Source organism: Drosophila suzukii, chromosome 2R, assembly GCF_043229965.1.
Source record: "Drosophila suzukii chromosome 2R, CBGP_Dsuzu_IsoJpt1.0, whole genome shotgun sequence".
In the NCBI taxonomy this organism is placed as follows: Eukaryota; Metazoa; Arthropoda; class Insecta; order Diptera; family Drosophilidae; genus Drosophila; species Drosophila suzukii.
Genome location: NC_092081.1, coordinates 10680289 through 10694232, shown reverse-complemented (window position 1 = coordinate 10694232; position 13944 = coordinate 10680289). Strand labels below are relative to the sequence as shown.

Sequence of the window (13944 nt, the reverse complement as noted above, 5' to 3'; positions counted from 1 at the left end):
CACATTTTTGGTAAAGACCCATAATTGCTATAAACTGTCGACCGATAAAGGAGGCAAATTGGATTCATAAATGGGTCGTAAAACGTCTAACTGAAACGCCTTTGAATATTATTATTGTTTTGTGATATTGGCTTACAGCCATTTTATGAATAATTAAAAATTTTTATATTAATAGTTTTAAAGAACGCATAAAAATATTAATTACTTTACTTGCAACTCGTTCTCAGAAATCTAAGATAGACAAATAAATACATATTAATATTATATTATACATATAATAATGATTATAAATAATGTATCCGCTTAAGTTTATCTAAGCGTTATTGTTAACTCATTGCTATTAACCGTAGTATTGTACGTATGTATTTTTCAACACCTTTTTTAATAATTTCCTAACAATTGCTTAGCATTTTATTTGATTCCCAGAACCATAAAAGGTTCTTTTCACAACAGGATGTCATTCACACACCAGAACCACGCCTTGTCCTCATAAAAAAAAATCTTTCCAGTCACATAATCAAATTTTTTTCCCTGCCACAACAAAAAGGAATGAAATGCCTGAACAACAAACACACGCTCAAAAGACACCCACATGGATACAGATAAAGGCGAATGGGCCAAATGTGTTTATGTATCTTGTATCTTAATGTGTACATCTTGTTGTTGGCCATATACGCTCGTTCAAATTGCCAAGGCTATGAGCATACACACAACAAAAGCAGGTCCAGACTATCGACGTGATTTGCATTTTAATGTGGAAATACATACGTACGTTTGTATCTGTATCTGTAGTATCTGTGTAGATGAGCGCAGGATTCGTTTTCATATTTTATGGAAATCGATTACCATTCGAAATTGTCAAGTCCAGAATGGGCAAATTGTTAAATGAGCTGCCAAAACGAATACAGTTTGACGGCCAGTTCAAAGGGGAAAAATAGACATATCGTTTTTCGCTTGACTTAACAAATCAAAATAGATATGTTGGTAGAAACCTAAAATCTTAAGTCAAATACAAGAAAAAACAAGGGAAATATTGTGTGTTTTTTTGTAGCATCATTTTAACTAAATTAAAAATACTTATTTTACCAACAAATATAATTAAAAAATAAATACCTTTAACCTAAACTTAATTAAAAACTTCATATTGGTTTTTACACCCATAATTAAAATGGAAATCAAAAAATCCCGCATAGAAAATATTAATAAAATCCCAACTCATTACATTATTTTTATGGTAATAGTAATAGTTAACTTATTTTACTGCCTAGATCTAATAAATGCGCATAAATCCTCAAATATGTACAGAGCCACGCCCCCTGCTCTCCACCGGTCCGCAACGCCCACTCATTACTGTTTATTAGCCATGCTGCTGAGGCAAATTACGCAATTTGTTGTTTAATTTTGTGAAAATTGTAAATTGTAAATTCCATTGCCTTGCGGCCTTTTTTGCGTTTAATTAAGTCTCCCAGTTCTTGGGCCTCCGTCACCACCCCCTTGGCCACCACTAATTAGCCTAGGTTGCTTTGATTGATTACAGTTACCTAACTGTTGCTCGACGGTTGGTGTTATTACAACTGCCACGCCCTTTTTGGGCGTTCTTGGGCCCCGGTTTCCGAGCTTTTCACCGAGCTTCTCCCAGCTTCTCGCTCCGTTAAAATTCTATTAACGTATTTTTTTTATGATTACTCTCTTGCCATTGGCAACAACAGAACGGGTTTCCAATCACCGCGCGAAGCCCAAGAAAAAGTCTTTAGCATCACTCTACCCATCTATCTACCATCCACTTTTCCACTTTTTAAAGAACACGGAAGCCCTGTCCAAGGTTTTATTAAATTTCTTTGAGTTTCTGCTCTTTCCCAACCAACTGCTCCAATATCTTTGCATCTTTCCATCGGTGGGGGCTCTTGATCGATCCATTGATTGATTGATTGATTGCTGGTTGGATTGCGACTGTTTGTCGCCAAAGACCCGTGCGGAAATTGCCTTGAGCCCTGCATAAATAACACTGTGCAACCATGGGGATTTTTTGAAAAACAACAACTTGAAGGCAGACAGCTAAAGAACTTATAAAATTTTAGTTTTGAGAAACAAATACTCCTCATTGAAATAATTATTATTAATATTTCATATTTTATATCATACATTTTAGAACCCACCTACACAGAGAGAATTGTTTAAGTACATTGTTCTTGAATTGAGAACATTCGTTCTTAAAAACCGTACATTTTGGTATAAATGTTCTCAATATTGGAACAAAATGGTAAGAAGAGAAAAGTTAAATTCAGTTTATTTATCAAATTTTTGATTAGTATACACTACTGACTGGTCTAATAGTTTATATGTTGAGATATACAGTGTAAATACCGCCAATTCAACTTGATTTGAGCATAATAAAAATATTTTCAACTTCAAAAATGTCTTTCTATTTTTAAGAACATTTTTGACTCAAATGAAAACGTCAGAATTTTCTTTGTGTATGCATAACCTAACTGTATACATATATATGTGTGTTATCGTTCATCATTAATCAAAATTATTTTTATAGCCTAAAAATCATCTTAAATTCTTCCTCATTTTTCCACAAAACCCCAATCTTGTGGTTTAGTGTTGATGAGCTTATTTCTTTGTACTCTTTTTCCTTAAGCCCTCGGTGTGCCAAATAATTTTGACAAATGCCGCTCAGCTTATAAAATATTTAAGCCAATTTTTCCCTTCTCTAGCGAATTGTTTCCTCGGTTGGTGCCATTCTTATAGCAAAAATTTGCTGCTTGTCCCATTAAAAATTAATTATGAATTTTCTGTGTTTTGATGTGGCGTCCTTATCGTCACAGGGGAACCAATTTTGAGACAAGAAAAAAAATGTGCTAAAGAAATGAGAAATTGAAGACCGGTAAAGGCACACCCAGAAAACAAATTCCTCACTTTCGTTTTGTCCATTGATTTCTATTTGATTTCCATTTCATTTAATTTCTTTGGGCTTTTTTGTTTCGTTTTGACCATTAAAGTGCTGTTCAGTTTGGGGAGGGTTTGTTATTTAGCATTAAATTTCGTTTTATTTCTACGGCGGCACTTTCTAAACAAAAGTTTCCCGGCTGGAAAAATCATGGCCAGACTTACATAACTCATAATTTTAGTATTGCTTCCCTACCAATTCCGCACTTTTCTGTTGTTTTTTTCACTTGCACATTTCTTGGCCATTTTGCCTGGTTTTATGCCTTTTCAAGCGCAATCTGTGCTCTTGGCCAGCAGCAATTAGCGTAATTTAGTTGCATTTAAGAAGCGGAAATAAAACTATGAATATTTTTTTGCTTTGTCGTGGAGAAAAGTTGAGAGGAAAGGCAAATGCGATTGAAGAAAATTATTATTGTTTGCGGTTTTTATTTCGCTGGCTCTTTTCCCTCAACTTTTTCATCTGGATTCATTCATGGGGAAATTTATTGTAATTTTAATTCATAATTTACTGTTCGCATTCTTTAAGCACTAGACAGCTAAAATGTGTGTATATGCTAGAAACGTTGGAAATTTCATTTTAATTTGATTGCAAAAATTATTACAAATTAACTGGATTTAGCTTAGAGCCAAACTTTAATTGAATTCACAGATGAGAAAGTTCTAGCGCAACTTTCTTCATAATTCAACTTTCTTCTTCGTTAATCTCCCTGCTCATAATGCTTCCCCCCTCCGTCAATCTAGCTCTTTATTTGTTCAACTTTGGCACGTTCTTGGCTTCTACTCTTCCTATTTTTGTTGGCCAAACTTATTTATTGCACCGCCAACACCTCCCTTCAACCCACCCACAAATAAGCCACGAATGTCGTGCCAAGGGTTCAGCTAAGACAAAAGGAAAATTCCATCGTCTGCCGAAGAAAATGTTGATTTACCACAATTGCAGGCGATTTCGCTTTCTTGCCTTAAATGGGCTGCCATAAACTTTGGCTTTTTGTTGATGTTTTAGTCATGGTAATGCCGAATTGATTTGACTATGATTGCCTTAATAATTTCCCAAATCACTTGAGGGGTTCCCTCAAGAAATAGTCAAGTTGAAGGGCATTAAGTATAATTTCAGGTAATAAGTTGTTAATTTTGTATGGTTCTTTTAGTAACAAACTCGAATTTAATATCACTTTTTTTAACATATAAACCTCTGTTAATTATTCATATTTTATATTTCTGCTTCTTCGAATTCAAAATCCATTAAAAACAACATCAAAGTAGAAAAGAAATTGTTTCAGCAGAAAATCAAGAGCAAAATTTATGCAGAAGGGCCAAAATTAGCATAAAATTCTTGGGCGAGAAGGCTTTGATAAACAATCTTGTTTGCACATGCATCCATCCATACACCCACTTATAGACCCCCGATTCGCCCTTTTTTCTTGGCAATGAACCGAAGCTATCGACTTGAACCAGTTAACCTTGACTCAAAGCCGCAGAGGAAACGCGTGTGGCAGATTATTGCAAAACTTGCACTGCATTATCGAACAGAACTCCCCCACAATGCAAACAATTATACAATTTGCAATTGAAATAAAAAGTTATTTGCAAATATAACATACGACACTGGGGAGTATTGATAGGGATTTCCTTGGTGCTACTTATCAATACCCCCACAGAACAGAAACACAGCTGAATTTACTCGAAGTGAATGAATCATTGTCGCGAAATATTTTTAAAGCACTTGGAGATTATAAATCCGGTATGGTTTACAAAGTCTTTATCTCCTTCAGAATTATGTATACATAACAATGATTTGCAAATATATCAAACTTATTTCGAGAGCAAAGTGGAAGTTGTGAAATTTATAACTTTTTTAAGGGTCATTGCCTTTTTCAAAGAAGTAAAACAAAATATTTGTATTGTATTTTTAGCAGGTTTTTATAGAATTTATGATTAATTTAAATGGTTTAATCAAATTTAAGAAAAGGCATGTGAGTATGGAAAAACTCATTTAAAATTTTAAAAAATCCTATTATTTAAATGCAGTGTGACCATGCCAAAGAAAATGAGGTCAAAATTAGGATTTTATGATGAAAATAATCAGTATCTTTACGCTTTGACTGCATATTAAAATTGCAACAGTTCATGTAGCACATCTCTCTGAATTATTCACGAGGCATACGTTCCACTTGAAATATGCTTTGCTATTACACCTGATTCACGCCCATAATGTGCCCCAAAAAAGGTTTGCATTCTGCGTTTTGGGGACACGGGTCCCTTGCATCGTATCTATAATATGTGGGCCACATTTAGTGCTCGTACGTGTAGTTTTATCCTTGTGCCAGATTGATTTTCCTTGCTGACTTTCCCACAACAGCCCATCCTCAGTTGTTGTTGTTGTTGTTGCGCATTGTGGTGGCAGATTCTTTTTTACCATACGCCCCATGCTCTTATTGATTTTTTTCCTTCTGCTTATACTCGCTTTTTTCTCTCGTGTGGGAAAGCCAAAGGAAAAGCGTTCTTTGTTCGATATTTTTTATTTGCTTTTTTAATTGCATTATGCAGTGAAATCACAGGGTGACAAAGGGGGCGGCGGCCAAAGTTAACTTCATTTGCGAGTGCCGCCGACAGGATGCAGGCGAAATCAGAGTCTAGGGCTTGGCTCTGGCCAATGGATTCCATTGTTCGGCCCGTCAAAAGTTCGAACTTTGCTTTTAACTGATTTGGCGGGGAGGGGGAGGGGGAAGTGGGGGAGGGAGCGGTAATGCGATTGCGTTTTCCCAAACATTTCCGTTCAGCGCTCCATTTGGTACAGTATTTGGTTCAAGGATTTTTTCCATCTATTAGGAGAACTTTGGAAAATTGTATGCGAGTAAAAGCTAATTTGGAGAGCGAAGTAGTGGAAGTAATTAATTAATATTGGTTCACTACTTTAAACAATTTGAAGCATTATATTTGGGAATTTAGTCATACTAGTAATCACACTTCTCTAAATTTCTATTAACTGACTTTTTAAAGTAAATTCACAAGTTAAGCAAGTGTCATAAGGCCATAATATCTATAAGGAAATTTAAAGAAGGGATTTTTATATATTTTTTTTTGCACTACTCTTTCGATTTCTGGTACCTTTTACCATTTCCTTTTATCTGGTTGGCCATAAATCTGCGTTGGGATCATTAATTTGGACTCGCTTAAGGGCTTTCGCCCGGGTACTTCATTTCTGTGCCACAATCCGTTGCACGTGCCCCATTTTTCCCCTTCCTCCCCACAGTTGATTCCCTTTATCACCTTCCCTTATCAGTGCAGTGACAGACAAAAGGCGGGCAGATAGAAAATAGAGGGAAAATGCCAACTATTAAGTTTTCCCAGCTTAGTTGAAGTCGGCAGTATTTTCACTCCTCGCTTCAAAGGACTTTCCTCGTTTTTTTTTCAAGAGAGTGGGCACATAAAAATGCTAATCATTTGCTCATTAAATCCGCATCATCCGCTGCCGACGCCTCTGCCGCTGTTAGTGTTAATGACAGGACACCAGCCGGAGAAAAGAGCGGGGAAAACTCCGGGAAAAACTGAGAGATAGGAAGAGATATGTATTTCGAGGCCCGGGCAGGCCGCACAGCTGTTCTGGGGGCCTCAAAAGTTCAGCGAGAATTTGGCACACACCAAATAAATAAAAACAAAAACAACCCAAGGCAGCAGCCAAAAAAAACAGGAGCGAAAACAAGAAGAGAAATAAAGTACGGGCAGAAAACAGAAGCGAGAAGTTGAGCGAAGGGCAAGTGAGGGGCATTACAGTGAAGACTAAGTTGGTGGAAGAAAGATACTTAGGCCATTAACCTATTAGAACTTCCAAAACTTGGGAAATGAATACAAAAGCGTTGAGCTTTCAGAAAAAAATTTGAAAAATTTAATAACTATCAACTTTACTTAGCCATAGACCGTATATATAGAAATAATCTTTAATAAATTAATATAAAATAACATATTTACTTTTCTTTATTTAGCTGTGAGTCACAACTATCCATTCCGGTTTAAATTTAAAGAAAATCAATTCCATAGATTCAAATCCCCATTCGGTAACCAATCAAAATACCTTAATTGATTATTGATTGCACTTTGATCCAAAAATAATCCTTTCATTCTACGCAGCTTGGTTGATTCTAAAAATAGAATTTTTCCCTGCTAAGCAGCTGACTGTTTGGTATGTGTCAGCCCCCACTGTACTGTCCCTACTTGGGAAATTCCATCCAAACCACCCGTCATCCCCCTGCGCAGACATCTTAACGGCCTGTGAAATATTAGGCCTGGGCCTGGAACTCGGAACTGGGGGCTGGATATGCCGAGGTCCTGCGTCAGGGAAACAAAACAGGCCACAGGGATACATAAAGCAAAAGGAGGTGGGCCGAAAAGGGGGGAAAATGGGCTGGGGTGATGCCAAATCATCTGTTTTAAATCGATTTTCCTTGTTTTTGTTGTTCTTTTTTTCCTACCAGTCTTTGTATGTGCGTGTTTTTATTTTAGCTTTATACACAGTGAAAATTACAAGTTTTGGAAGAGAATATAAAAAGAAATATACTTTGGGTACTATAAACCCCAAATGAGATGTCTTTAGAAATTTGCAAAATTTCTGTGATTTTGTAGCTTTATAAACATAGAGAAAATACCCAGTTTTGGTGGTAAACATATAAAAGTAATACTATTTTTTTGGTACTATAAACCACAATAGATTGAGACGCCTTTAAAAATATGACATTTTTTCTATATTCTGTTATCCTAAAAATAAGAAAAATATTTTCTCACCGTGTACTAGTATCTTTTACTTATCCTCTAACTGTAAATATATGTTAAGCCCTTGGGACAGCGAAAGAAGGAAAAATTGCGGCAGTCATTGCCTCTAATTCAGGTCTTAAATTTTCCTTTGGCACAAAATGAAATCTAGAAAAAATACTCCTACGCCCACAGCGAACTCCCCTTTTACTATCTTGGCTCTTCGTATCTGTGTAGCTCCCCCTCAAAACTTAATTGACCCCAAAAATAGCAACGAAAATTGCTTTAAATTTGTTAAACTTCAACGGCAGCCAACCAATCTGAGATCTACGCCTACGGGCCTGAAGAGAGTGGACGATAGAGATTACTATAGGGGGGGGGAACGAAGCATTTTTGCTCATTAAATAAATCAAAAATTGCTCGGGCCTTTCGGTGGTTGTCCATAAAAGTCGAATTTCTCGACTTGGAGCGTTTCAAATCAATCGAATACGCGTAATTTATGCAAATTGGTCAAAATGTTGGCCAAAGTCTTGAACAAAAATGTCACTTTTTTTGGGCCAGACGAATTCCGATTTCTTTCGATTTATTTTGGAGGAAAAGAAAAGCTGTAAATTGTTTTTAGTAGACATGACTGTAAGAACGCCAAGTTATTAAATTAAAAAGATCACGCACCCAGGTAACACTGGGAGCTGTAAGTATTCGGTTTAATTTTAGTAGAGGCAGTATGAGGTCACGTTTTCTATTAAACTAGAACATTTGAATATTCAAATTTTAATCTGTTTAACTTTAAAAGAGCATGAGAAATCTTTTGATCAGTAAAATTCAAATTCTTGTGCTATTTTCTGGGTAAATAAATCTTTAAATGTAAATTAACACGACGTTTTCTGAGAAAAAATCAAAACAACATAAGAAATCGGCTTAGAAATAACTCTTCCCATAATGAATTTATATTTTATTTTGCAAGAAAGCTGGAAATTCCAAATATAAACATCAACATAAAGTAGTTTTAGTTAGAAATGTGATTGTATTTCCCTCTGGAAGCCTACATCTGAGACCAACTGTGGGCGCAGCATGTGATATCAGATTTTTGGAACAATTAAGCCGCATCCACATTAAGCAACTGAAACAAAAAGCAGCCGCTGACCCAGCTCTCGGATCTCAGATTGTTCTCCGCTCGCAGATCTACGTGATATATATGTATGTGCCCCCAACATCCCGCCCCTATATCAACGAAAAAGTTAAAAACAAACTGTGTTACGTGCCACAAGCGAACAACTATCAGATAAAACATGATCATAACAGCACATATAAAATTTTAACTATTTTCGTGGCGAGCCAGTCTGAAATTTTATTGTTACGCTTGTGTAACAACAAAAACTACAACAAAAAGCAATAAGCCACAACAAGAACCAGTCACGTTATGAGTAAAGTTGAACAAAAACAACTGAGATAACTTTAATTTGTGGGGAAAACAAGGGGTAAGGTAAGGGTAATGAAAAAAAGAGCAGCGTTCAATTTCCAAATCACTCGCAAAGAAAACGAAATTTATGAATGCCTTTTTATAAACAGAACCACTCGAGTGAAGGTCATTATAATGGTAGTCCCATAAAAAGGTGCGATTAGGGAAAATAGGAGTCCAAGAAACCCAAGAGGTACACGTGATGACATACCAATTTTATTGCGAGTGAGTGTGCCTTGGAGTCCAAATTTCCCAACTTGATAACAGTTCAGTTTATAAACAATATTATAAGAAATTCCTTTAAAAGAATTTGTATAGGTTAATACCAAAATGTAAGATTCTATTGGCTTGTATAACATCTATATATTAACTTGCAAGTCATTTTAAGAAGGTGATACATGTTGTTAAATAGAATTGTCATCAGGTGTAACATTTTTCTTCAAATCACCCGAGGCGTTTCAGTGACTAACGCTATAATTCAATAAAGTCCATATTACGTTGAACCACAGAAATAGTGGTATCATTGTTACATTTTTGTGGAACTAATAGTCCTTATTTAACCAGAAAGATATGAAATAAGTCTTTGACTAAATATATATCTTTTATAATATATTGACACTAACTAGTCTCATCTTTCGAAAGAAATCAAGGAATTTCGACCTTCCAAAAACTATTTTGCAGTTATATTTTTATAAGTTGGCGCTAACTCGAAGTCTTTATAAACAGATAAATTTAATGAAATAAAATATTTTCTCTAAACTCTATATCATAACTCTTTTGGAGTTATAAGAATTCTTAATTGGTTTTTTGGATATTATTCATTCTAAAACTGTTTTATTTATTAAGTTACGTATGGAACTCATCTGATACCAAAAATTAACAATAGTTAAGAATATTATATAACTCTATTTCCGAGTTCCCCTCTTCTTAGGCCAACTCACCTCGCTAAATGGCCATTTTCACAACCTACTGACCATGACCATGGTGCAGGGGGGTTCTCAATTAACGGTGATCAAGGCTAAGGGTTAACTGCTACTTTGATACTGCCAATTTGCGAGGGTGTCCATGGGTGAAGGTCAAATGGGGGACTATTAAAACGCGTTTACTTCTCGGCTTTGACTTTAACTTTAATTTATTTAATTTTCCGGGCAATCAATTGGCTTGCGGCGCTTGTTAGTTACTGACCTTTTTTCCACTAGTCTGGCTGCAATTTTCCCCAAATTCGTTGAGTTTCGGCGCAATTTGTTTACTTTTGCAGTTTATCAGCGAGTGTTGTTGTTCTTGTTGTGTTTGTTTTTCCGGGAGTTTTTCGTCCAGTTTTCGTGCTCTTTTTTTGGGTTGGGTAATTTTGGGGACCCGAAAAAAAGGACAATTTCCCTCTTCCGCTCTCTCTCTTTCTCTCTGCGGAAAGGAAAACTCTCTCACTTCCTTTTTGCTCCTTGCGCGCGCGCTCTCGCAAATTGATTTTCACTTTTGGCGATTGTCAAAAAGACGGGCAGCATGAAAATAATAATAAAACGGAATTTTCACTTGTGCCACTTTTTGCGGCGTCCGTTTTTTATTTCACCTTCTTTTTTTTTGTTGTTTTTGCAGGGAAACGGGTTTAAGTAGTTGATTTTTGCTGGGTTTTCGGGGGAAACAAGAAATTCCTCTCTTTTTCCTTACGTACGCCTTTTTCCTACTGACTTTTGCGTTTTTCTCCTTCTCCGAGATGCTCACACACACACGCACACACCAGCAAACTCCCACACACACACTCACGCACCGGCCAAACAACAAAAATTCTTTCGCTGTCTTTGATTTTTGTTTCTTTCCTTTTTGGCTTTGATTTGTGCTGCTGCAGAGGCGAACCGGTTTCTGTTTTTATTTGTTATTTTTCCTCTGGTTTTTGCACTTCACTTCGATCGGTTTATATATTTTTTCCTTTTTTTGTTTCGTTAGCTGCAGTTGGCAGTTTTTTGAATTCTAATAAAAAATTTGGCTGGGCGAATTCAATGCACCGTTATTTCGCACGCACACACAAACGGCCGTCTCGCCCCTTCTCGCTCGCACACTCCTGGAGCGAAGAAAACGCGCACTTAACGGTTTGTTTAAAATTTTGTTTCAAAATTCGAAGTAATTCAAGTAATTGTACTGAAATCGGTTTTTTCCCGGCGACTTTAACGGTTACCGATGTGTTTCAAACTTTTTTTAACGGAACACGCGAAAACACATGCAGCACGAATCGCGGTTGAAAAAGCAATAACAAAAATCGAAAGAGAGCGCTCTAGAGGTGGGCAGACTTCGATAACAATCTGATTGGATTTTGATGAAATATATCGAGTAAACATCGAATACATATCGAATATATGTCGAATATTGTTGGAGAATTCAAGTATATTTTTAGTATAAGAGTCTAGTATAAGTAGCAATGGGTTCTAGTCAGTGCTAAGTTCTTATAAGGATTGAGTCCCGGCTGTAGGAAGGAAAATTTTTAAATCATTTTCGTCATTAGTTGGAAAACATCAAAGCGGCGGAAAATCAAATGCCCCCGCCCCCTTTTCGCCCGCCCTCCAGCACCTTGACTATTTTCTTGCACAAGTTCTGGGTCACTTGGGCATTTTTCCCAACATTTCTTAAGGTTTTTCCCCGATTTGTGTTGGCCCTTTTGGCGCCCGAATCGTTTTTCATTTTCCTGACCTAAGGTGGGTGGCTGGGGGGAGCTGAGGGGGCCACGTGCGGCTCATCCATCGCCTCTGTTGTTGTTTTTCTTTGGGACCGACGGCTTTTCTTTACCGGTCCATTGTTCCCAATTTCCTCGTTTGCTGTTTTTGTTGTCCAAGGGTTATTTCCGAAGGCGCCTTAAATTGTGGCTTTGTTTTTATTGCGAAAACCTGAATGTCCAAGTGGTTTTTGCCCACTTTTATTGGCCCACAATGATTTCAGGCTTGCTAATTGGCTGCTTAAAAAATTCAAGTTATGGCCATTTGAAGAGAAATTAAAATTTCAGCATTTTCAAAAGTTGGCCTTTTGGAATTATAGTTTTTCTCTTTACATAAGGGTTATAACTGTACTTCCAAAATTACTTCTAGTTTTAAGTTCATAAATATGGTATCAAACAATATTTTCTTCTTGTGGGAGGATACATAAGTTTCCTTTGATGGTGAAAAAAGCTTTTTTCAAATATTTTTCAGCGACAGGCTAATAGTTTAACCTCATAAAGCCAATCCAGAAATCTTTTTCACATGTGAAGTTTATGTAATTTCCCCCAATTTCAGGTCGAAACCATCACTCATTGCGCTTTTCCCCACTCTTCACAATTGACTTGATTTATGCAAAACTCCGTTCCGTTTCGCGAAAATGTTCAGTCAATAAACGTGAGCCGAAAAAAGATGACCCCGTAGGTCAGCTGGAGTACCCCTATTATGAAGAGGGGGTGGCTTTAGCTTTGTATGGAAAATTTAGCATCCGTGGCCGGAAAATGCAATTTCGCTGATGCTGCCGATTTTCGACTCTAATATGCAGTGCACTTGCATCGGACGGGTTTTCTTTTCCACTTTGCAAACTTTCAGCGTAATTAGATGGATCGTTGATTTTGCACCAAAGCTCCTTTTGGTGAACTTATTTATTAAAAGTCAAAGAAAATTTTAATATAACTATTTTAAAACCCGTTAAATTAAGTAAGATAGCTATACCATGAAACCAGCTTATAAGATGATCGATTTAAATAGTTCAGCTATAAGCAAGACCTGATTAACTCGATCAAGAAAATTGAAAAACAAATGGGAGCTCGTGGAGTCATGGTCAATCAGGTAAATCAAAGGTGTTTTGATATTTTTAAGAAGCAACCTGATCCAAGGAACTCTGGCTATATTATAGACTTTTCAACTTTTTCTTTTAGTGGATCAATACCATTATTTTTCCGTCTCTCGCGTATTCTTTATGCGAATAGATCATTACTTACTTAAGTGTTTCCACGTATATTAAACTAAAATATGCCAAAGAAATCCATAATTTTAGAGGATCACTTCTAAAGATTGATTCTATTTTTCCGATTAATGCCTATTTTCTATCTTCAGCTTAAGAATTCGCGTGGATAAGACAACCGTTATTTTATTTGGTCATGAACCAAATCCACCCAAGAAAAAGTAATTTTAATATTTTCCACTGCTTTTATTAAGGATCCTCTAGAAAAGTCGTTTTTTATGTGATGTTCACCTCCTCCAGTTCTGTGATCTGGTATTTCTGCAGTAGACGGAGCAGTTTCTCAAGCTCACGTTTTTGTTTGCGCTCCCTGTACCTTTGCTTGCGGAGAAGTCGACGGAGTTGACGACGTCTCCTTCTTTTACCGTGCTCCGACAAATGGGACAAGGATGAGTCCGGGATCAAAGATTGGGCGACCAATGTTGAGGGGGTCGTGGCGGAGTCGGGGATAGTGGCAGTCGATCCAGTGCTATTGGAGATCAGACCAGAGCTTTCGGTGGTGCTTGTGGTCACATCCGTGGACGAGGCTATATCACCACTGCCCTCCTGGATGAACAGGAAGCAACCGAGGACGGAGAGGGTTAGTACCAATGAGAAGCGCATTCTGAATGTGTCTTAGCTAGAGAAATTCGAAGGCTTTTATAGCCAGATACCTGCAAAGTCTGAGATACTTCTATGTATCTTGCATTCAGCTTTATTTGCTCAGCTTTTAAATTTATATTCTCTATTTTCATTGGCCAAATATTTTTTGTGTGAAAAAAAATATAATATTTAGAAAAAATATGCAAAAAATAAAAAAAAATATTAAAAAATAAAAAGGGTCA

At 36.7% G+C, this 13944-nt stretch overlaps 2 protein-coding genes across 12 annotated transcripts in view; both read right to left on the bottom strand.

Moving 5' to 3' along the window:
* The window catches only part of Prosap (SH3 and multiple ankyrin repeat domains prosap), a 71443-nt gene extending 60316 nt beyond the window's left edge, over positions 1–11127 (bottom strand). For all 11 annotated transcript variants that reach the window (XM_065863533.2, XM_065863535.2, XM_065863539.2 and 8 more), the window contains exon 1: positions 10343–11127. The gene's annotated coding sequence lies outside the window, so the exon portion shown is untranslated. The remainder of the gene's footprint in view (positions 1–10342) is intronic.
* Positions 11128–13339: 2212 nt separating this feature from the next.
* LOC108008159 (uncharacterized) lies at positions 13340–13723 on the bottom strand. The gene has a single exon (XM_017071948.3). It carries the CDS (start codon positions 13721–13723, stop codon positions 13340–13342), a length of 384 nt encoding a protein of 127 aa, XP_016927437.3.
* Between the last annotated feature and the right edge of the window lie 221 nt (positions 13724–13944).